This window comes from Sus scrofa, chromosome 7 (assembly GCF_054392235.1).
Source record: "Sus scrofa isolate SSC_HxYL_T2T_F1_AM1 chromosome 7, Sscrofa_HxYL_maternal_Yorkshire_Landrace_v2.0, whole genome shotgun sequence".
Taxonomy (NCBI): domain Eukaryota; kingdom Metazoa; phylum Chordata; class Mammalia; order Artiodactyla; family Suidae; genus Sus; species Sus scrofa.
Genome location: NC_139389.1, coordinates 27,822,316 through 27,844,269, shown reverse-complemented (window position 1 = coordinate 27,844,269; position 21,954 = coordinate 27,822,316). Strand labels below are relative to the sequence as shown.

General features: G+C 50.4%; 1 protein-coding gene and 1 pseudogene across 2 annotated transcripts; one reads left to right on the top strand and one right to left on the bottom strand.

Moving 5' to 3' along the window:
* Nucleotides 1–7,003: 7,003 nt before the first annotated feature.
* SLA-8 (MHC class I antigen 8) lies at nucleotides 7,004–10,379 on the bottom strand. Of its 2 annotated transcripts, none has more exons than XM_013977617.3 (8): nucleotides 10,303–10,379; nucleotides 9,740–10,121; nucleotides 9,193–9,468; nucleotides 8,342–8,617; nucleotides 8,111–8,209; nucleotides 7,637–7,669; nucleotides 7,452–7,499; nucleotides 7,004–7,202 (listed from the first exon to the last, which is right to left on the bottom strand). In XM_013977617.3, the coding sequence occupies exons 2-8, from the start codon at nucleotides 9,996–9,998 to the stop codon at nucleotides 7,195–7,197; spliced, it is 999 nt and encodes a 332-aa protein (XP_013833071.2). In that variant the 5' UTR covers nucleotides 9,999–10,121; nucleotides 10,303–10,379; the 3' UTR covers nucleotides 7,004–7,194.
* A 1,259-nt stretch (nucleotides 10,380–11,638) lies between these two features.
* On the top strand, nucleotides 11,639–17,945 carry MIC-1 (MHC class I related antigen 1; annotated as a pseudogene).
* Nucleotides 17,946–21,954: the final 4,009 nt, after the last annotated feature.

Genomic DNA, 21,954 nt, shown 5'->3' with positions numbered 1-21,954 from the left:
TCCAGGCTGGGTCTTTTCAGCTTAATTTCCAGACCTAGCAGTGGAGCCAAAGATCTGAGGGGAGAAACACGGTCCCAGAGTGAGACTGGAGGAAGAAAACATCTTTTCTGGGACAGCGTAGAGGGGCTGGAAGCAGGGCGGGGTGGAGGGAACACCCTTGTACAAAAAGTCAACCAGGAAGCCTTGGTGAGGGGTAGGCAGCCAAATCTAGACCCTGGGGAGCAACCCTAACCCTGAGCCATATATCATCAGGGCCTCTTTCACCCCTAGGTTTGTCTTTATCTCTAATTATAATCCTCTCTAAATGTGCAAGAAACCTAGCATATTATTCTTATTCTTACTATTTTTAAAGTATTAGGAGTCTTTGGGGGAGGGTGGGGCTGAGCCGAATGAGACAGTTTCCTGGGTTGGCACAAGTAAGAAGTCCTCTAAGGAGTGCTGACATCACGGAGGAGAGGGCTTGGGTCCAGCTGCCGGGAGAGCTGGCTTCCCTCTGCTGCCTCATCTCACTGCCTCTGTTCTCTTTAGGAAGGAAAAAGATTCTCTCTGAGAATGGGACAGGACACAATCCCTGACTGGCTAAATAAATCATGATGCTCAAAGTAATTAATTCATACAAATGGATGTGAAATCTAAGAAATAGTTGAAACTTTCTGGGGCATGACATTTTTATCCACAGAAAAGTGTAGGGTTGGGACCTCAGTGGAATGCTTAGCAGTGACAGGCAGAGTTCAACTTGAAGAAAGCATTTGCAGGGACACTGAGATGAAATGAACACAGTTCCTGATCCTAAAGTGGCTCATTATCTAAAGTGAGGGATATCAGATGGTAAGATGGGGTTCAAGGCAGGGCATACTTGGTACCATCAGTGAGGATTCAACAAGGGCTAGACTGGTGATTCTAAAACTTACCTAGGAGCTCCTGCTGTGGCCCAGGGGGTTAAGAATCCAATTACAGCAGCTTAGGTCACTGGGGAGGCAAGGGTTTCATCCCAGGGTGGCACAGTGAGTAAAAGGACCCAGTGATACCGCAGCTGTGGTATAGGTTGCCGCTGGGGCTTGGATTCGGTTCCTGGCTTGGGAACTTCCATATGCCATGGGTGTGGCCATAAAAAATAAAAATAAAAATAGGAGTTCCTGTTGTGGCGCAGTGGTTAACGAATCCGACTAGGAACCATGAGGTTGCGGGTTCGGTCCCTGCCCTTGCTCAGTGGGTTAACGATCCGGCGTTGCCGTGAGCTGTGGTGTAGGTTGCAGATGTGGCTCGGATCCCGTGTTGCTGTGGCTCTGGCGTAGGCCAGCGGCTACAGCTCCGATTAGACCCCTAGCCTGGGAACCTCCATATGCCGTGGGAGCAGCCAAAAGAAATAGCAAAAAGACAAAAAATAAATAAAAATAAAAAATAAAAATAAAAATAAATCAAACTTGCCTACACATTGGAATCACTGAGGAGATTTAAAAGATAGGAAGGCCTAGGTCCAACCCATGGGATACTGATTCAATCAGTTTTGGCCATGGCTTAGACATATGGAGAGCAAATACTCCCCAAGTGGTTGTCTTAAGCAGCCAAGTTTGAGAACCATGGCCTAGAGACTCCAAAGACTAAGAGGTGTGCGTTGGGGATGAAGTGCAGCTTTTAGTAGAAGAAGCCTTCAGGACGGCATTATTGCTATTTTGTTATGATTGAGATACAGTTCAGCTATCACCCTGCGTGGAGGTGTGACCTGCCCCCACCCCGTAATCCTTTCCCAATGGGTACCTTGGCTTTTAAGTTCTATTTTCTACCGCCACCCTTCTCCTTCTAATTCTACATGACCCTCGGGCACACTGCACTCACTCTGAGGCCTCCAACACCTGCCTCCCAGCAGGGGACCCTGGCAACTTCCCAGGTGAGCCACCTCCCCATCCGGGTCCTCACTATGCCTCTTGTACTCTGGGCCCAGACCCTCTGCTTCACCTCCCCAAAGGGCACAGCTCTCTTAGGGCCACAAGCCAGCCCCTCAGGCCCCTCTCAGTGACAATAATCCAGGGAAACAGAACGTTCCCTCCTAGTCTCCAGGAGCCCACCCCTCACAGGAAAGCCTCAAATCTAAAACATATAATAGATTTACAAAAACCAAAAGGGAGAACTCAAGCATAATACAAAAAAAAAAAAAGATTCATCAAACCACAAAAGGAAAAACAAAAATAAAAAAGCATTCTAAACACATTCTAAAAAAAACAACTGCATTTTCTTAGTCCTCTCTCACCCACATCTTATGATTTTGATGTCTTCTCTTACATCTTCATGCTTATTCTTTTGCTGTTCATTGTAGTTATCATCACTTTTCCAATTGTGATTTTCTTCTTTCTATAGATCCTTGCTTCTTTTCCATTTATTTATTTATTTAGTCTTTTTGCCTTTTCTTTTTTTTTTTTTTTTTTTTTTTGTCTTTTTGTCTTTTTTATTGTTGTTGTTGTTGCTATTTCTTGGGCCGCTCCCGCGGCATATGGAGGTTCCCAGGCTAGGGGTTGAATCGGAGCTGTAGCCACCGGCCTACGCCAGAGCCACAGCAACGCCAGATCCGAGCCACGTCTGCAACCTACACCACAGCTCACGGCAACACCGGATCCTTAACCCACTGAGCAAGGCCGGGGGTCGAACCTGCAGTCTCATCGTTCCTAGTCGGATTCGTTAACCACTGTGCCACCATGGGAACTCCTTTTCTCTCTCTTTTCTTTTTTTTTTGTCTTTTTGTCTTTTCCAGGGCCGCTTCCCATGGCATATGGAGGTTCCCGGGCTGGGGGTCGAATCGGAGCTGTAGCTGCTGGCCGCCGGTCTATGCCAGAGCCACAGCAACTCGGGATCCGAGCCATATCTGTAACCTACACCACAGCTCACGGCAATGCCGGATCCTTAACCCACTGAGCGAGGCCAGGGATGGAACCCGAAACCTCATGGCTAGTTGGATTTGTTAACCACTGAGCCACAACAGGAACTCCACTTTTGTGCTTCTTGTAACTGGATATCTGTTTTCTTCTTTAGGTTTGGAAAGTTTTTGGTCATAATAATGTCTTCAAATATATTTCTGATTTCTGCTTCTCTTTCTTATCTTTCTGGTATCCCTACCACACACAGACTGGCACACTTTATACTATCCCGTACGCCTTCTATGTTGCTTTCTTTCTTTTTTTTTTTTCCACTTGTCTTTCTGTCTACTATTCTGATTGGGTGACTTCCATTATTCTGTCCTCCCAGATCACTTATTTAACTCTTTTGCATTGTTTGGTTTGCTATTTATTGTCTTGAGCTTGGCTTTTGTCCCAGCAGATGACTTTTCTAACTTTAATTGGCTCTTTTTTATAGTTTCTAGTTCTTTGTAGCAGAGATCTGCACTTCATAAGTTATAGCCTTTCTTAATTCCTTCAGTTTTTTTTTTTTTTTCTTTTTAGGCTGCACCCACAGTATATGGAGGTTCCCAGGCTAGGAGTCAAATTGGAGCTACAGCTGCTGGTCTACACCACAACCACAGCAACACAGGATCTGAGACGCATCTGCGACCTACACCACAGCTCAGGGCAATGTTGGATTCTTAACCCACTGAGCAAGGCCAGGGATCGAACCTGCATCCTCATGGATACTAGTTGGGTTCATTAACCACTGAGCCACGATGAGACCTCCTAAGGGATTTCTTCTTCTTTTTTAAATTTTTTTGTTTTTTAGGGCCACACCCATGACATATGGAAGTTCCCAGGCTAGGGGTCGAATCGGAGCTGCAGCTGCCAGCCTACACCACAGCTGCAGCCACACTAGATCTGAGCAGTGTCTATACCACAGCTCACAGCAACACCAGATCCTTAACTCACTGAGCGAGGCCAGGAATCAAACCCGAATCCTCATGGATCCTAGTTGGGTTTGTTAACCGCTGAGCCATGAAGGAAACTCCAGCTCCTTCAGTATTTTTATTACCTCTTTCTGAACTTGGGATCTGGTAGACTGGAGAGGTCAGCTTCGCTTTTTGTTATTTCAGGGGATTTCTTTCTTCTTCTTTTTTCTTTTTCTTTGGCCATCCTACGGCATATGGAGAGGCCAGGAATCGAACCCAAGCTACAGTTGCAAACTACACCTCAGCTGTGGCAATGCCAGATCTATAACAACACACTGCACTGGGCCAGGGATCAAACCCAAGTCCCAGCAGTGGCCCAAGTTGCTGCAGAGATAGCATTAATCCCATTGGCCACAGAGGAAACGCCTCTTATTATTTTAATTGTAAATGGTCCTCTACTTCATCATTTTACTTTTATTTCTCTGACTTTATGAATTTAAGAATAACAGTTATTTACTGTGGCTTTGAAGGGCTGTTTTTAATTTATGTGGCTATATCCTTGTGTAGCCTATGTGAATCTAAAAGGTTTAGTGGAGGGGTTATCTTTTTTCTTTTTTTTTTTCCTTTTCTTTCTTTCTTTCTTTTTTTTTTTTTTTTTTTTGCTTTTTAGGGCCACACCCAAGGCATATGGAGATTCCCAGGCTAGGGGTCAAATTGGAGCTGCAGCTGCCGGCCTACGCCACAGCCACAGCAACGCAGGATCTGAGCCATGTCTGGAAACTACACCACAGCTCAGGGCAACGCCAGATCCTTAACCCACTGAGCAAAGCCAGGGATTGAACCCGCAACCTCATTGTTCCTAGTAGGATTCATTTCCACTGTGCCACGACAGGAACTCCCGGTGCAAGAATTATCTTTAGTATGGATTCCTGCCATATCATTTCTCTGCTATCCCCTCGATAGGTGGTGTGATTGGTATTGTGGTAACCAGAGCCTGCAGTGGATGTCGAGTGGGGGCCTCCTCTTTGCCGTGCGGTTGTTTGCCACAGCCCTATCAGGGGCTGAGTCTGACTCCCCAGTTGTTGAGGTAAATCCATTTTTGAGCTGCAATGTGAGCTGGAACTGGAGTGCACCCACTGGGAGAGGAGCCACTGAGTATTCCTCCACAGGCACTGTCCACCAACAAGTGCACTCTGTGGTGTCCTGTCATTCATTGTGCAGGCTCGAAAAATATTCTGTTACTGCCCCATCTCGGCTATGGCAATGCAGGCAATAAGCAGGCACTGTGTTCACAAAGCCACCAGCACAGATCTGTTGAAGTCAGGCACCAGGCCCTGCCATAGTCATGAGTAGGCATGCACCTGGACTGGCTACAGAGCCAGCCCAGAACTCAGCCCACTCCTCCACATGCAGGCATCCACGAAGCCTGCAGCCGCTAACTCAGGGCTGCCCCAGCCGTGAGGGTGCTAAGCTTACAAAGTCAGAGACAAAAAAATATTACTAAGGCCAATGTCAAAGAATATATAGCCTATATTTTTCTAGGAGTTTCATGGTTTCAGGTGCTACATTTAAGTCTTTTTTTTTTTTTTTTTCTGTCTTTTTTTTGCTATTTCTTTGGGCCGCTTCCGCGGCACATGGAGGTTCCCAGGCTAGGGGTCTAATTGGATCTGTAGCCACCGGCCTACACCAGAGCCACAGCAACGCAGGATCCGAGCCGCGTCTGCAACCTACACCACAGCTCACGGCAACGCCGGGTCGTTAACCCACTGAGCAAGGGCAGGGACCGAACCCGCAACCTCATGGTTCCTAGTCGGATTCATTAACCACTGCGCCACGACGGGAACTCCCCATTTAAGTCTTTAATTCATTTTGAGTTTACTTTTTGTATCTGGTATGGTTTGGTTCTTTTGCATGTAGCTCTCTAGTTTTCCCAATATCATTTATTAAAGAGGCTGTCTTTTCCCCATTGTATATTCTTGCCTCCTTTAAGACAGATTAATTGACCATACAGGTATAGCTTTATCTCTGGCTTCTCTGTTCTGTGCCCTTCATCTATGTGTCTGTTTTTATGCCAGTACCATAGTGTTTTGATTAATGTAGGTTTGCAGTGTAATTTGAAATCAGAAAGTGTGATACCTCCACTTTTGTTCTTCTTTCTCAAGATTATTTTGGCGAATCAGATTGAGTTTGGATTGAAGCCAGCACTGGGATTACTAGATCGAAGGACAGAGAGATAGGGTAGGTGAGCAGAGAAGGATGGACATTTATAACAGAATTTATCAAAGATAGGAAACTCTATGCTAATTCCAGAATCTAATTTCTTTTTTCTTTTTTGGCCGCCCTGGACCAGGGAGTGAATCCAAGCCACAATTGCAATCTACACCACAGCTTCAGCAATGCAAGATCCTTATCCTAATGCACTGGGCCAGGGATCAAACCCGTATCCCACAAGCAGCCCAAGCCCCTACAGAGATAACACGGATCCCACTGTGCCACAGCGAGAACTCCAGAATCTAATTCTTTTTAAAAGGTTGAGGAAGAGGATGGTGAAAAACAATCCAGGGACAGCCCAGGAAAGAGGACAAGATGTGGGTGAGTCTGAAAATTCATCTCTCCTTTCCACAGAGACACCTTGTGGGGTGTCTTTGCCTTTGGCCTTGTGGGGACAATGACAGGCAAGTGATTCCTGCTGCTATCAGAAGAGGGGACACCCAGAGAAGAATGAGACCAGAACTCTCAACAAGAATAGGTGTAATCCTCCAAGGAAACAAAGGACAAAATTAAATACACAAAAGATGGGGGTTGTGGGCCAGACCTGGGCCTGAGCCTAGGCTTACCTGGCCACATGAAGCCCTCACTGCCCACAGTCCTGGAAACAAGACAAGGGGTATTTGAGTCCCTGTGATCAGAGGTCCTGGTGGGATAAGGTTCTTCTGAAGTTACAAGGACAAAGGAGCAGAGAAGATGCCCCAGCCGCGCAGGGACCACAACAAAGCCCATGATGCACTGAGCACAGGTGCTGTCTCTGCGCATTTGGCACCCCCTTCTCCTGTCCCACCTGCAACAGACTCAGCACAGCAAATGTGGATTCTGGAAGGTTCTCAATGCTTCCATTAATTCCTCTCCCAAATTTTAAGAATCTTCTCCTTTAATGAACCCATCAGTTAACACCTCATGGCAAAAATTTGAAAAAATAAATTTATATTTGGATTTTTATTTCCAATATGGAAAATAGTGCAGCTCAGTAGAATGTGAAATTACGAGAAGCTGAGATGTCTCAGCTCTGCCTCTGCTGGAACAGGAAAGTGGCTTGGACATGGGGCGAAGATCAGTGTGGAGAAGCCAGTCTTCCATCTCCCCACATTGCGCTGATGGGAACACAGACGCATTCAGATGCCTTTGCAAAAAGAGAAGTCAGAGATTCCTGAGGTCACAATGGGGAAGGAGTGGGGCATGAAACAAATCTTGCCTGAGTCAGTCCCCCACCAGGCAGCTGTCTCATGGTGTAGAAGGAAATAAAATCATGAACAAATTCAGGTCATTCCCTGACATTCCCCATCATATGCTGAAAATATTTCCATCAAAGGATCCCCGGAATCTTGTTGTGTCCCCTTTGCTATAACCCCTTCCCATTGCAGGGTCTCACCTTGAGGACTTGCGGGAGACACATCAGAGTTCTCGACGCTGTTGTTGCCTAGGGTAGAATAAAAGCAGGACGTGGTCAAGAGCCTACAGGAGATGAGACTAAAGGAGGAATGCATAGGCTCTCATAGGCACTATCTCAAGAGTCTCGGGGACCAGCCCCCTCTCCCAGCCCCCTCCCCTACTTACTTGGCGCCTGAGAGTAGCTTCCTCTTTTTCTGCCTGTGGGAAGAAAACACCCTGTGAGAGGCCAGGGAAGAGATCGGGCCATGGGATCCTAGAGGAACCCCCTACTCCTGGATCCCAGGGAAGTTTCCCTGTAAGAACCGAAACCAGATTCAGGACAGGGTCGGAAGACATGAGGAAAGTACACATGGAGAGGCTGGAAATACCGCCCTCCTGGAGGTCTGCCCTCAGGCAGGAGCTTCTCTGCTCTATGTTGGGAATCAGGTCCCCATCTGCAGATTCATCAGGGTGAAAATTTTGTTCTTCATTTTCTCATGTACTTTACTAAAGAGTAAATGTTAGCACTGACCGCTGACCCTAGACTGGGTAAGCAAGTGTATGGACGGCATTTCCTAGGAAAGAGGCAGAGCCAGCTTCTACCTGGGGCTAGAATCCTCTCGGTGGGACAAGAAATCTCAGACCACACCCCTTTCCTACCTGAGAACCTTTTTTTCCATATCACAGTGATCACAGCTCCAAGGAGAACCAGACCAGCAACGATTCCTACGATGGTGATGGCGGACAGCCGAGACGGTTCTGTGACAGGAAGGGAAGGGAAGAGAAGGTGAGCACTCTGACTCCCAGGCTTGAGTCCTGACCCCGCCGAAGGTCTCCAGAAGGGCTTCTGCTTTGTCTGAGAAGAGGCTCCGCCCCCAGGGCCCTCCTTACCCCATCTCAGGGTGAGGGGCTCCTGCAGGCCCTCGTGCTGCACATGGCAGGTGTAGCTCTGCTCCTCTCCAGGAGGCACCACCAGGGCCGCCCACTTCTGGAAGGTCCCATCCCCTGAGGGCCTGGTTTCCACAACCTCCACGTCCTGGCTCTGGTCCTGCCCCTCCCGCCGCCAGGTCAGGGAGATCTCCTTAGGGTAGAAGCCCAGGGCCCAGCACCTCAGGGTGACTTTATTGTCAGAGCTGGGGTGGCAGGTCACATATGCCTTTGGGGGGTCTGAAAGAAAGGGTCAGAAAATTCAGAAACTTTGCATCCATCATGGGACACTACTGCAAAGCTCATGGGACTATCCTGGACAATTGGGTGGGGGAAGGGAGCACAAAACCCAGACATCAGCCTGGACTCAGCAACCTGAGATAATCTCTTACTCTCTGCAAAGTTGTAGAATGAGGGTGAGACCAATCAGGATAAAAGGTTCCAGGTCTCTGAGGAAGGAAGGGGTATTTCTGGTTCTGATCTAGGTGGAACTGGCATGATTCAGAAATGTTCAAACACACAACACATAGTGTGGGGGAGAGAAAACCGCCTGGGAGAGAAAGTTCCCCTCAGCTACCACAACTGCTGACAGAGAATCAAAGGATACTGCTGATGGTTATTGCTGGGATGGTTTTCATCCCTTAACAGTTCCTGGGAGAAGGGCTGGTCCTTTGGGCTAGTCACTCTCTCTAGGATCTGTACACCCGTGGAATCCCTCCTCTCCTGACTCATGGGAGGGACGGTATATTTGCCTATGGTCCACTTTCCTCCCCAACCTGCAGGGAGATCCGGGAACTCTGCAATGCCCCTTGTACCTGCACGTTGCAGCATCTCCCTCCCGTTCTCCAGGTATCTTCTGAGCCACTCCACACACGTGCCCTCCAGGTAGCTCTTGAAGCGCTCATGAGCACGGGACTTGTCCCACTTGCGCTGTGTGACCCGAGCCGCCATGTCCGCTGCAGTCCAGGAACTCAGGTCCTCGTTCAAAGTGATGTAATCCTCGCCGTCGTAGGCGTACTGCCAGTGCGCGTGAAGGGGGCGTCCGTGCGACCCCTCCTCGCAACCATAGGTCAACTGGAAGGTATGAGACCCTGGCCCCGTCCCCGAGATCAGCCCCTCTCAACACCCCCACTCCCACTCCTCTTGGTCAGCCTTGCCTAAGAAGTCCCAGACCTCGTCCCACACTGAGGGGTGGTGATTGGTCAGAGCCGTTTTCCAACCCAACCCCTTCCTGGGTGGAAGATCCCACTGAATTCTGAGGCCTCAAGGTGAAATTTGAACCCTGAGCCTCAGGGAGACCCCAGCCCGAAGGTGGGAGATGGGGGAGACTAGTGACCTACAACCTGCTGGGCCGTCACTCACCGGTCTCACTCTGGTTGTAGTAGCCCCGAAGGATCATCAGGTTCCTTCGAAAATTCTGTACAAGATCCTTGGCGCGCTGTGTCTCCTCATCCCAATACTCCTGCCCCTCCTGCTCCACCCACGGCGCCCGCGGCTCCATCCTCGGATTCTGAGCTTCGCTGTCGAACCGCACGAACTGCGTGTCGTCCACGTAGCCGACCTCAAGGTACCGGGGCTCCCCGTGGCCGGGCCGGGACACGACCGTGTGGAAATACCTCATGGAGTGAGAGCCTGGGGGCGGGGAGAGGTTGAGACCCTTCCCTCCTTTCGCCGCGGAGCCCTGGGTGCGGGGTGAGGAGACCGGGAGTAGAAAGAGGGCGAGGGGCTCCTGAGACGGAAAAACCTGAACGGGTCGGAGAAGGGTCCGGATTTAGGGGTGGTAAGAGAAGCGGACAATAGTCCAGGAGAGTCAGGAAGTGGCCAGGACCGGCCTCGACTGAAGTAGGAGGCATCGAATCGCGCCTTCTCCGGGGGCCGAGCCGTCCCCTCGATCCTCCCGAACAAAGGACCCACCCCGCACTCACCCGCCCAGGTCTCGGTCAGGGCCCCCAAGAGCACCAGAAGAAGCATCTGAGACTCCATGACCGAATCCTGTGGGTCTGCAGAGAGTCCGAGAATCCGAGAATTCGGATTGGTGGAGACCCCGGAACCGCGGTGACTTGATTGGCTTCTCCAATGAGAGAGGGAAATGGAGTCGCATCATGCGTATCCAGGCAGAAGAGCCCGACACAGGTTGTGAGACAAGTGAAAACCGAGAGATGGAGAATCCCCAACAAGGAGCTTCTGTGCCCCCAGACACCGCCCTCGGAAAGACACGGTGAGTCGAGTAAGGACCTGAGACTCTGCCCTGATTTTGGCTCTTCCTGCACCAAGAATTCTTTGTCTCCCTATCTCCCTGAGTCCTGGCCCAGGGTTTTCTGCAGCTTCGATTAGACCCTTGGCCCAGGAACTTCTTTTTTTTTTTTGTCTTTTTGCCATTTCTTGGGCCGCTCCCGCGGCATATGGAGGTTCCCAGGCTAGGGGTCTAATCGCAGCTGTAACCGCCAGCCTACGCCAGAGCCACAGCAACGCGGGATCCGAGCCGCGTCTCGCTCACGGCAACGCCGGATCCTTAACCCACTGAGCAAGGCCAGGGATTGAACCCGCAACCTCATGGTTCCTAGTAAGATTCATTAACCACTGCGCCACGACGGGAACTCCCCAGGAACTTCTATATGTCACGGATGCAACTGTAAAAAGAAAAAAGAAAAAAAAAAAAAAAAAAAAAAAAAGAGCATACAAACTTAAATCACCTAAAAGCTGCAAGTGTTCAGTGCGGTCCTAATGCCTTTCACCAGTGCCCTGCATGGCCTATTTTTATGCATCACAGGCATTCCTTATTTTTGGAAAGTTTGCTTGACTCTCCACCTCACTTTTCCAAAAGAACTACATTAGTAACTGTTTAGACTAAGAAAAGAAATTTGAAGAGGATTTTCACTCTTAGAAAAAAAGCAGCAAAGGAGAAAGAGCATTAAGGTTGTTTTACAGCGACCATTATGGAGGCAGCACACACCTCAGTGGTCAGAGGCACTTCCAAGCTCCTTCCCCAGGAACTATGCTCATCATCTCAGCTCAGGGGGTGTGGAGAGCTTGGTATTGGAGGGGATCAGGGGAGCCGCCTCACTGGGCTTGTGAGCCCCCCGGGGGCTGAATCAAGAGGCTGCTCTGGGAGAAGGCAGATACTTAGAGGAGGAGAACCCAGGAATGGGGACCCCTCTGGGTCTTGGAGTCATTGGGAGGAGGAGATTATAATGGTGGAAACATCTAGGAGAATTTGGACTCTGGTGACAGAGGTGGCTGAAATCGAATAGGTCCGCAAATATGTCAGGGCCCCAGGGGCCGTGGACAGAAGATGCCAGTGCTGAGACATGGGACACAGAGTCCAAGGAATTGGCATAGAAGGGGAGGACCTCAGGAAGTGTCTTGGAGAAATCCTGGGCCTGCAGAAGGAGAAAGGAGGTGAGAGGAGTGGGGAGGGGTCGAGGGATCCAGGAGGCATTTCCCAGGAGAGTCTGTGGCTCAGAGTCACCTGTCCCTTTCCACTGGATTCCTGGGGTGGGTGGGGGGGATGGGTGAGGAAGGGGGTCTGTGAGCTGAGCATGGAGGTGGCCTTGATTCAGCAGCACAGGGAAGACAGGGAGGGGAGCAGGGAGCAGGCACGTTGGCTGGAGTTTCTCACTTGGCGGGAGGAGACAGAGGGACCTGGGGACTGGAGGAGTCACTGCCAGCCCGGGGGGCAGGCTTGCATTCCCTCCAGGAAATTGTGAGCTGTGAGATGGGAGAAGACAGCCACCCCAGGGGCGTCAGGCGTCTCTACTACGATGGGGAGCTCCTCCTCTCCTGCGGCCTGGAGACCCACGGATGCACAGTGCCCCAGGCCTCGGCTCAGACCTTGGCCCTGGAAATGGAGAAGACGTGCGACATGGACGAGCTAAGCAGACACTACTGGGCCCACGTGCGGGGAGAGCTTTGTGCAAAACTGCAGGGCTATCTGAAATCCTGGACCAGCTTCACAGAGAGAACAGGTACCAGGCCTGGGCCAGGGGCCTTCCTCTCCCCCAGACCCCGAGAGCCTCCCCGCCCCGGCCCTGCCCGTTGGGAGCTCCCCGAACTCTGGGCTGCATCTGTGTTCCTTTGGCACTTTGTACCGTGACTTGCTCTTCTGGTCAGTCCTCCGCAGAAAAAGCTGGCGGGGGCGGGGGGGAGGGGGATGAACCACCCCCGTGACAAGAGTCCAGGGGAGCAGTGGGCCCTCTGACAGAAAAGCGTCCCAGGGAAGATGGGTGGCAGGCAGGAGAGGAAGCTTCTAGAGTGGGGGACGGGCCCCCTGGCTCCCAGCCTGCCTGTCACAGGAGCCCACCCCTCACAGCCCCTCCTCAGCATCAGCACGTGGACCCAGGCGGGGGCGGGCCCATCCCTCCCCCTTTGCCTCCAAAGGAATGGGGCCTCGGGGCCCAGAGCAGACTTGGGGAAGGTTGGGGTGCATGAAGGCTCAGCCAGCGGGGGAGGGTGGGGAGGGGCAGCCCTGGTCTCTTGGTCCCCCTCAGTGGGGAGCAGGGCTGGGCCCCAGACCTGACTGGCTCTGTGTTTGCTCCCTCAGTGCCCCCAGCAGTGACAGTGACCTGCAGTCAGGCCTTGGAGGGCACAGACAACCTCACATGCCAGGCCGTCAGCTTCTCTCCCCAGAATATCTCGGTGGCCTGGTATCAGGATGAGAAAGCTGTGAGCCCAGACACCCAGCAGTCTGGGGGTGTCCTGCCTGATGGGAATGGGACCTACCAGACCTGGGTGACCCTAAGGGTCCCCCAAGGAGAGGAGCAGAGGTTCTCGTGCCACGTGGAACATGGTGGGAATCACAGTGTCCACGCCGTGCCCTGCGGTGAGCCTGGGGGGATGCTGGAGGGGGTTCTGCCCCTGGGAGAGCCAGAGGCCAGGCTCAGGGGGAGGAGAGCAGGCCTGTGGCTCTGGGGTGCTGGGGTTATAAGAATCCCTTTTTGCAGGAAAGGCTCCAGGGCGCCAACATCGATGGTGGATCATTTTGGGTGCTCTGACTCTAGTTATTTTCATCGTGACCTGGTTCTGTTCTTACACGAAGATGACCCCATTAGTTTTGAGGCACCGAGGTGAGAAATCTGGGCAGGGGGTGGGCATGGGAGGGGGTGCCGGGATGTAGGGACCCCCACATGTCCCTCTGCACATATACGACAGGATGACAAGCCTCTATACCAGGAGCTGGACATTGAAGAGTTTGTTAGGGGGATGGGAACTACATCTGTTCTCACCTCTTGACTCTGCCCAAAGCCAGCACCAGGCTGGGGCTCTCGGTGTCCGGCATGGCCTCTTCTCTCTCTGGGTGAGCCTGGGCAACAATGAGGGTTGTGTGTTTGGTTCTCATCTCATCTCCACCCTCAGGCTCACCAGGGCTCCTCTCGGGGGGCTGTATTAGCTCATGTGCTGGTTGGAGGGATCTAGGTGGTTCTGGATCGATCCAGAGGGAACCCGAAATGTCTCTGACCTGGTAGAGCAGTGTTAAAAACTGGAGGAATTCAGAGGAAAGGCGATGGCCTCATCACTTCCAGTCTGCATAGTTCTCCCCCAGTTTTCTAGCTATTATGGAGAATACAAATAAAAGAACCACGAGGCCCAGGGAGTTCCTCTTGTGGCTCCGTGGTAACCCAACTAGTATCCATGAGGACTTGAGTTCGATCCCTGGCCCTGCTTAGTGAGTTAAGGATCCAGCATTGCTGTGAGCTGAGGTGTAGGTCACAGATGCAGCTCGGATCTGGTGTGGCCGGCAGCTGCAGCTCCAATAGCTGCAGGACCCCTAGCCTGGGAACTTCCATATGCTGCTGATATGGCCCTAAAAAAAAAAAAAAAAAAAAAAAAAAAAAAAAAAAGAACCACAATCCCAAAGTAGGGGTCAGCTGGTAGTGCCAGAATCATGCCTGTGATGTTCCCTTGCAAGGCTCCACTTTTAACAGCGGTGTTTCACCGTCTCTCAAATTTCTCCTCTGAACTGGCTCCAGAGTGTTTTTCCCTCTGAGTTGCTCCCGGCCTGCACCCTCCTCAAGTTCCCATCATGTCGTCTCACACTTGCTGGGGTTTCCTTGCACACGATGTGGAGGGTTGGTGAGCTGGTACTGCTTGATCATTGGCTAAGCAGCCGATCCTCTGGCACTGCCGTCACTGAACTGTTTTGTTTTTTTTTTTTCTTTTTGCCATTTCTTGGGCCGCTCCCGCGGCATATGGAGGTTCCCAGGCTAGGGGTCGAATCGGAGCTGTAGCCACCAGCCTATGCCAGAGCCACAGTAATGCAGGATCCGAGCCGCGTCTGCAACCTACACCACAGCTCACGGCAACGCCAGATCGTTAACCTACTGAGCAAGGGCAGGGATCGAATCCGCAACCTCATGGTTCCTAGTCGGATTCGTTAACCACTACGCCACAACAGGAACTACCCCCCCCCCCTTTTTTAAGGGCCTCGCCTGCAGTATGTGAAGGTTCCCAGGCTAGGGGTCAAATCTGAGCTGCAGCTGTCGGCCTACACCACAGCCCCAGCAACACGGGATCTGAATCGTGTTTTTGACCTACACCACAGCTCACAGGAACGCTGGACCCCTGACCCACTGAGTGAGGCCAGGGATCTAATCCACATCCTCGTGGATGCTAGTCAGATGTGTTTCTGCTGTGCCACAAAAGGCAGGCCTGTCATCACTGATTTTATCTTACTTCCAGGTGTATTTCCTGTCCAGCCCCTGGGGACACAGTCCAGGGGCACTTTGGAGCAAGGACACGGGGTCTGCCCTGTGGCCTCACCCTGCCTTCCCAGAGCCAGTTCCCTTCCTCATGCTGGCCACTGCTCTGTAGATTTGGGGGGTGGGGGATGGTCAAATCGATTTCCCCATAATCAGGTTGGTGGATGGGGGAGGAAAAGAGAAGCAGAGCTTTGTGTGGGGCCAAGAGAAAAGGCAGAGCTAGTGACCGTGAGGGGGTGGGGTGTGCAGGAACCCGGGTCCTCCTGTTGATTCCATGGCTTCTGTGTCCCCCTTATGGTTGGGGGATGGTTTCTCCTCAGTGAACCTCATTTCCTTATCAGTCGCCCCTCAGCCTGGGCAGACAGGGACCATTAGCGACCTGGCCCCATAGCCAGGGGCTCTGTCCATGTCACAGCCAGAGCAGGGGCTGGGCAGGTTTCCAGTGGCTCTGGCTCTCACCCAGGGCACCTCCCCGCCCCCACCCCGCAATACGAACCTCAGTTCTGGTTTCCTTGAGGCAGACATTGTTGTCTTGTAAGTCATTGGGACATTTCCTGGGAAAACAGTGTGAAAATTATGTGCCAGTTTCTCAAAATCACTTAAGAATTTTTTTTTTTTTTTGGTCTTTTTTTGCTATTTCTTGGGCTGCTCCTGCAGCATATGGAGGTTCCCAGGCTTGGGGTCTAATCGGAGCTGTAGCCATCAGCCTACCCCAGAGCCACAGCAACGTGGGATCTGAGCCACATCTGTGACCTACACCACAGCTCACGGCAACACCGGATCCTTAACCCACTAAGCAAGGGCAGGGACCGAACCCGCAACCTCACGGTTCCTAGGCAGATTCCTTAACCACTGCGCCACAATGGGAACTCCAAGAAATTTTTGATGTCCAGTAAAAATGTTTATGCGTTCAGGTGGCTAGCCTTAATAGGATTTCCTCCACAGCTGACATCTTAAGTGTCATATTAATATAATAGTGCATATTAAATGCAACAGGAGTTGAAATGGGGAGCTCCCTGTGGGAGGTGGAAGGGAGCAGTGGCAGTCCCAGTGGCAGTGGCAGAGAGGCCGGGTATAGCCTCAGGCAGGGGAGGGAGGTGGGTCTCAAGAACCCCTCATCCACATTGAGAAGCAGATCCCTTACCAGTAGTGAGGGCAGGTCCTGGCTGGAATCCCTGCCTGGAACAGGGCAGGAGGCCTGGGCCGCCTCAGCCAAGCACTTGGGGCTGGAGCTGGGATTCCAGGGGCCAGTGGACCGGGAAGGAGCAGGGAAGGCCAAGGGCCACCTGAGAGCCTGGGCCGGGAGTGAGGGTTGGAGCATGGTCAGGCCTCTGCAAGCAAAGGCTGCTCCAGGGTCAGGTCAGGGGCAGAGCCTGTGGGGGCCTAGTTTTTCTAGAGGAGTCTGCTGTCTGCTGAGCATCCTGATGGGCTTTCCAGTGAGGAGCTGCTGGCTTGGGGCTGGGGGTGGGAAGGAGGCTGGGCTGTACGTGGAGATCAGGGCCTGAGATGGAGCGGGGCGGCAGAGTAGACAGTGGCCCTCGTGGCAGGTGCTTGTGCAGGTGAGGAGGCCTGAGGACTGAGGCGAGAGCTGGGCCTTGTGTGTGTCCACTCCCAGGCCAGGAGGAACACGGATCCAGGGCGGGTCTGGCAGGGAGGCTGGCATGGTGTTGGGAAAGGGGTCTGGGTGTAAGGCGGCAGGGCTTTGGGTTTCCACCCTTGGATCTTTTCCCCTAGTCCTGCCAAGGTTTGTTCCTTTTGTGGAGGAGGGTGGAAGCTGGGACAAGTGACAGTGTGGATGGAGATAGTGGAGAAGACCAGCAAGGGCTGGGGACACAGGAGGGGTGTTTTCTTCCCTCGGAGGAAGGCAGAATCTGACTTTGAAGCAACTGAAGGAGCATCTCAGGGCATAAAAAGCAATATTCTGCAATCAATTGGTCATTTATTGTTTTTTTTTGGTTTATTTTTCCCCAGAGTCCATTGAGCTCGAAGACCTACAACAAAGTCAGGTGCTAACTAGAACGGCTTCACACCAGAGACCAGTGTTCCAACCCAGAGCCGTCAGTTCAACTGAAGGAGCTTAGATTGTGTAGCCAGGAGGCCTGAATTCAACTCCTTGTTCTGGCCTTTTTGTCACTTTTCTTGTGTGGGGGGGGTGGAGGGGTGGGGGAAGGGCAAGGGGTTTGTTATTTTTTAAATTAGTTTTGGGAGTTCCCTCCTGACTCAGTGGGTTAAGAATCTAGAGTCACTGCTGTGGCTCATTGTCGTTATTGTAGCAGGGTTTCAGTCCCTGGCCCTGAAACTTCCCTGTGCTGCTGGTGCCCTGAATTATTTTAGTTTAAATTTTTTTAAATTGTTTTTTGAAGTGTAGTTTATAATAGACCACTTCTCTTCTTGGTGCTTCGCTTTCTTCATCTGTGAAAAGGGAGACACAGGGGCTCCCGATGTGGCTCAGCAGAAATGAAATCTGACTAGCATCCATGAAGATGAAGGTTTGATCCCTGGCCTTGCTCAGTGGGTTAAAGATCCGGTGTTGCCATGAGCAGTAGTGTAGGTCACCGATGCGGCTCAGATCTGGCGTTGCTGTGGCTGTGGTGTAGGCCGGCAGCAACAGCTCCGATTCAACCCCTAGCCTGGAAACCTCCATATGCTGCAGAAGATTTGAGATCATTGCAGCTGCACCACACTAATAACACCTCTATTTTTTTAATAGTATAATATAATATATTCTATATATTATCAATAAGCTTTATATATTAAAAATAAGTATTTCTTAATAGTATAATGTAATATATTTTATATATTATCAATAAGCTTTATCTATAAGTTTCCTTGTAGCTTCTGCTGAAATGGCTAATAAATTTCTGGAAACTCGGGCTATCCTGTTACCTCCTCTCACAATTATGTATGCATTACTTCATGTCTGCAATATCTGCATAATTTAATGTTTTACTTGCTCTTTAAATATATTTATAGGGAGTTCCCGTCGTGGCTCAGTGGTTAACGAACCATGAGGTTTCTGGTTCGATCCCTTCCCTTGCTCAGTGGGTTAAGGATCTGGCGTTGCCGTGAGCTGTGGTGTAGGTCACAGACGCGGCTCAGATCTGGCATTGCTGTGGCTGTGGCATAGGCTGGTGGCTACAGCTCCAATTAGACCCCCTAGCCTGGAAGCCTCCACATGCCACAGGTGTGACCCTAGAAAAGACAGAAATACAAAAAAATATAAATAAATAAATAAATTTGGTCTGTGTTTTATTTCATATGTCTGGGAAGGGATAGTGGAGGAGAGGTGTATATCTCAGTGCCTTGATGTAGCACTTAAAGCTGCCCCTCTCTGCCCTCCAGCTCCTAGTGTGACAACAGATTCACACCAAAGCATAAAGGGCTGGGGGCAGATGCAGTGAACACCTGGGGCCAGTGTTCAGGGGCCGAATCTGGGGGCAGGGCTGGGGGGAAATCTCCCCTGAACAGTTGTAACCCTCACATGATGAAGCAGAGCTGAAGGGTGATATCAGGGAGGAGGATGGGGACAGGGCTTTGGGGTTTGCAGGAATAGGGGCGGCTGCTGTGGGGTGTCATGACTGCTGGGGATATGTGGACTGAGTTGATAAGAGAGTAAAGAATCCAGGAGTTCCCGTCATAGTGCAGTGGTTAACGAATCCGACTAGGAACCATGAGGTTGCAGGTTCGATCCCTGCCCTTGCTCAGTGGGTTAACTATCTGGCGTTGCCATGAGCTGTGGTGTAGGTCACAGACGTGGGTTGCAGACGTGGCTCAGATCTTGAGTTGCTGTGGCTCTGGCGTAAGCCAGTGGCTACAGCTCTGATTAGACCCCTAGCCTGGGAACCTCCATATGCCACGGGTACAGCCCTAAAAAGCAAAAAAAAAAAAAAAAAAAAAAAAAAGTGGGGCAGGATCAACCAAGCATCAGCATCTCCCGCCATCAGTTCAGACTGATTTCTGCAGTGGAGCTGGGGAGGTAAGCTGTTTCTCTACCTCAGTCCTTCCTGACTTCTGGTTTTGGGGCACACGGTACACGGTGCTCTTCTTGGTCAAGACAACCTTAGCCCTGCCCAGGGAAAGCACTGGTGGCAGAGTGTACCAGGGCGCACCTGCCAGAGACTGGAGACAGCTGCAGGGGGCACTCCTGTAGCTGTACAACACGTGCCTGGAAGCAAAAGGGTAACCAAGGGCCCTTGTCAGTCACTGTTCCCTCCCTGCCTGGTTCCCCAGGTGCACAGTTAGGTAACTGGGATAGAGAATTTTCTTTTCTTTTCTTTCTTTGTCTTTTGTCTTTTTAGGGCCGTACCCATGGCATGTGGATGTTCCCAGGCTAGGGGTCTAATTAGAGCTACAGCCACCAGCCTATGCCACAGCCACAGCAATGGGGATCCAAGCTGTGTCTGCAACCTACACCACAGCTCACAGCAATGCTGGATCGATCCTTAACCCACTGATCGAGGCCAGGAATCGAACCTGTGTCCTCATGGATGCTAGTCAGATTCATTTCTGCTGAGCCACGACGGGAACTCCGAGGATTTTCATTCATGCATCTATCTACCCAGATAGGTGGGTACCGACATACTCTTTCATGTTTTTCTTCAGGGTTGGTGTTACACATTTATGCCTGCCTGTTTTCCTTCGCATATTCTTGCATTCTAGTCAACTCTGAAAGTGCCTATGTTGTACTCAGTTGTCAACAAACAAAAATTTTCATAATCATTTAATTTTGGGTGGTTATTTTAATCAGAGGCACAATTGCTTATAAATTAAAGAGTCAGATAGCAGCGCCAGATTTCTCACAAAATAGCCTGTTATTGTAGTCCGCTCCGATTCTTCTCAATTTCTGCCTTCCCAGAGGTGGCCACTTTCAATATTTTTAGTTGATTGTTTTGGCCTGTACTTTCAAATCCCTACACACAATGCCTTATTAATACCCCTGTTGGATTTTTCTGCTGCAGCCACTGTTTGTTGCATGACACGGTGGCTGATGCAATAGTTAATAGTCATTGCCTTCTTTCTTACTTCCAGTTCCTTCTTTTCCCCAGTTTATTTCCACAGTAATTGTAGTTATTTCAGCTTTTTCTTTTCCATGACGAATGCTTTCATATGTGAACTCTTCTTACTTTCTACACAACCTCTTGTTTTCCCTGGATTTCCTTTTTTTTAATTTAATTTAATTTAATTAATTTATTTATTTATTTTTCTGTCTAGGGCTCACCTACGCACATGACTTCTAAGGCTAGGGGTCAGATCGGAGCTGTAGCCACCAGTGTACACCACAGCTCACGGCAATGCTGAATCCTTAACCCACTGAGCAAGGACAGAGATCAAACCTGCGTCCTCATGGATATTAGTTGGGTTCTTTACTGCTAAGCCACAACGGGAACTCTTCCTCCTAGATTTAATAACTGACTTTGTTTTTGTCTGATTATGTTCTGTGTTGTTCTCACTAATTTAACTTTGATGTTTCTTCTATTTGTATGAATCTTTCAAGAAGTGAGGGGTTCCCGTTGTAGTGCAGTGGAAACGAATCTGATTAGTATCCATGAGGTTTCGGGTTTGATCAGTGGGTTAAGGATCCGGTGTTGCAGCAAGCTGTGGTGTAGGCTGCAGATGTGGCTTGGATCCTGAGTCACTGTGGCTGTGGTATAGGCTGGGAGTTGTAGCTCTGATTTGATTCCTAGTCTGAAAACTTCTATTTGCTGTGAGTGTGGCCCTAAATAGCAAAAAAAAAAAAAAAGAAGATACTTTGTTTTTTTTATGAATTGCTCCCTTTTGGAAATAATCCTCTGCCGTGCTCCCACCTAGACTGGATTCCTCTACAGCTGGAGCAGGGCCACCCTCCTAGAATCTCCCTCCACCATCAACTGGGCAGTGTTTCAAAGTGCAGTGGAGTCCACACACAGAGAACAGACTGTGGCTGCCAAGGGGGATGTTGAGGGCCGCAGTGAGGGATAGATTGAAAGTTTTGGATTAACAGATGCAAACTATTATATGTAGAATGGACAAACAAGACCCTACTGTATAGCACAGGGACCTCTATTCAATATCCTGTGATGGAAGTTCCCGTCGTGGCTCAGTGGTTAACGAACCCGACTAGGATCCATGAGGATGCAGGTTCGAACCCTGGCCTCGCTCAGTGGGTTACGGATCTGGCATTGCTGTGAGCTGTGGCGTAGGTGGCAGAGGCTGCTCGGATCCCGAGTTGCTGTGGCTGTGCGTAGGCTGGCAGCTGTGGCTCCGATTTGACTCCTAGCCTGGGAATCGTCATATGCCTTGAATGCGGACCTAAAAAAAAAGCATGAGGCTTGAACTGGAATATGTGAATATACATGTTACACAATAATGGAGTTAAAACCTTTTTTTTTTTTTTTTTTGGCAGCCCCAGGGTATATGGAAGGGCCAGAGATCAAATCTGAGCTGCAGCTGTCACCCACACCACAGCTGTGGCAAAACCAGTTCCTTTACCCACTATGTTGGGCTGGGATGAAACCCGCGTCCCCGAGCAGCAGCCTTAGCTGCTGCAGAGACAACGCTGACTCTGCTGCACCCCCTCCTCCTTGGCAACCACAAGTCTGTTCTCCATGTCCATGAGTTTGTTCTGCTCTGTAGATGGGTTTGTTTATGCCATATTTTCGATCCTACATGTAAGTGATATCATATGGTATTTGTCTTTCTCTTTCTGACTTACTTCACTTAGTATGAGACCCTCTAGTTACGTCCATATTGCTGCAAATGACATTATTTTGTTCTTTTTTATGACTCAGTAGTATTCCATTGAGTATACATACTACATCTTCTTAATCCATTCATCCGCTGATGGACATTTAGGTTGTTTCCTTGTCTTGGCTACTGTGAACAGTGCTGCAATGAACACAGGGG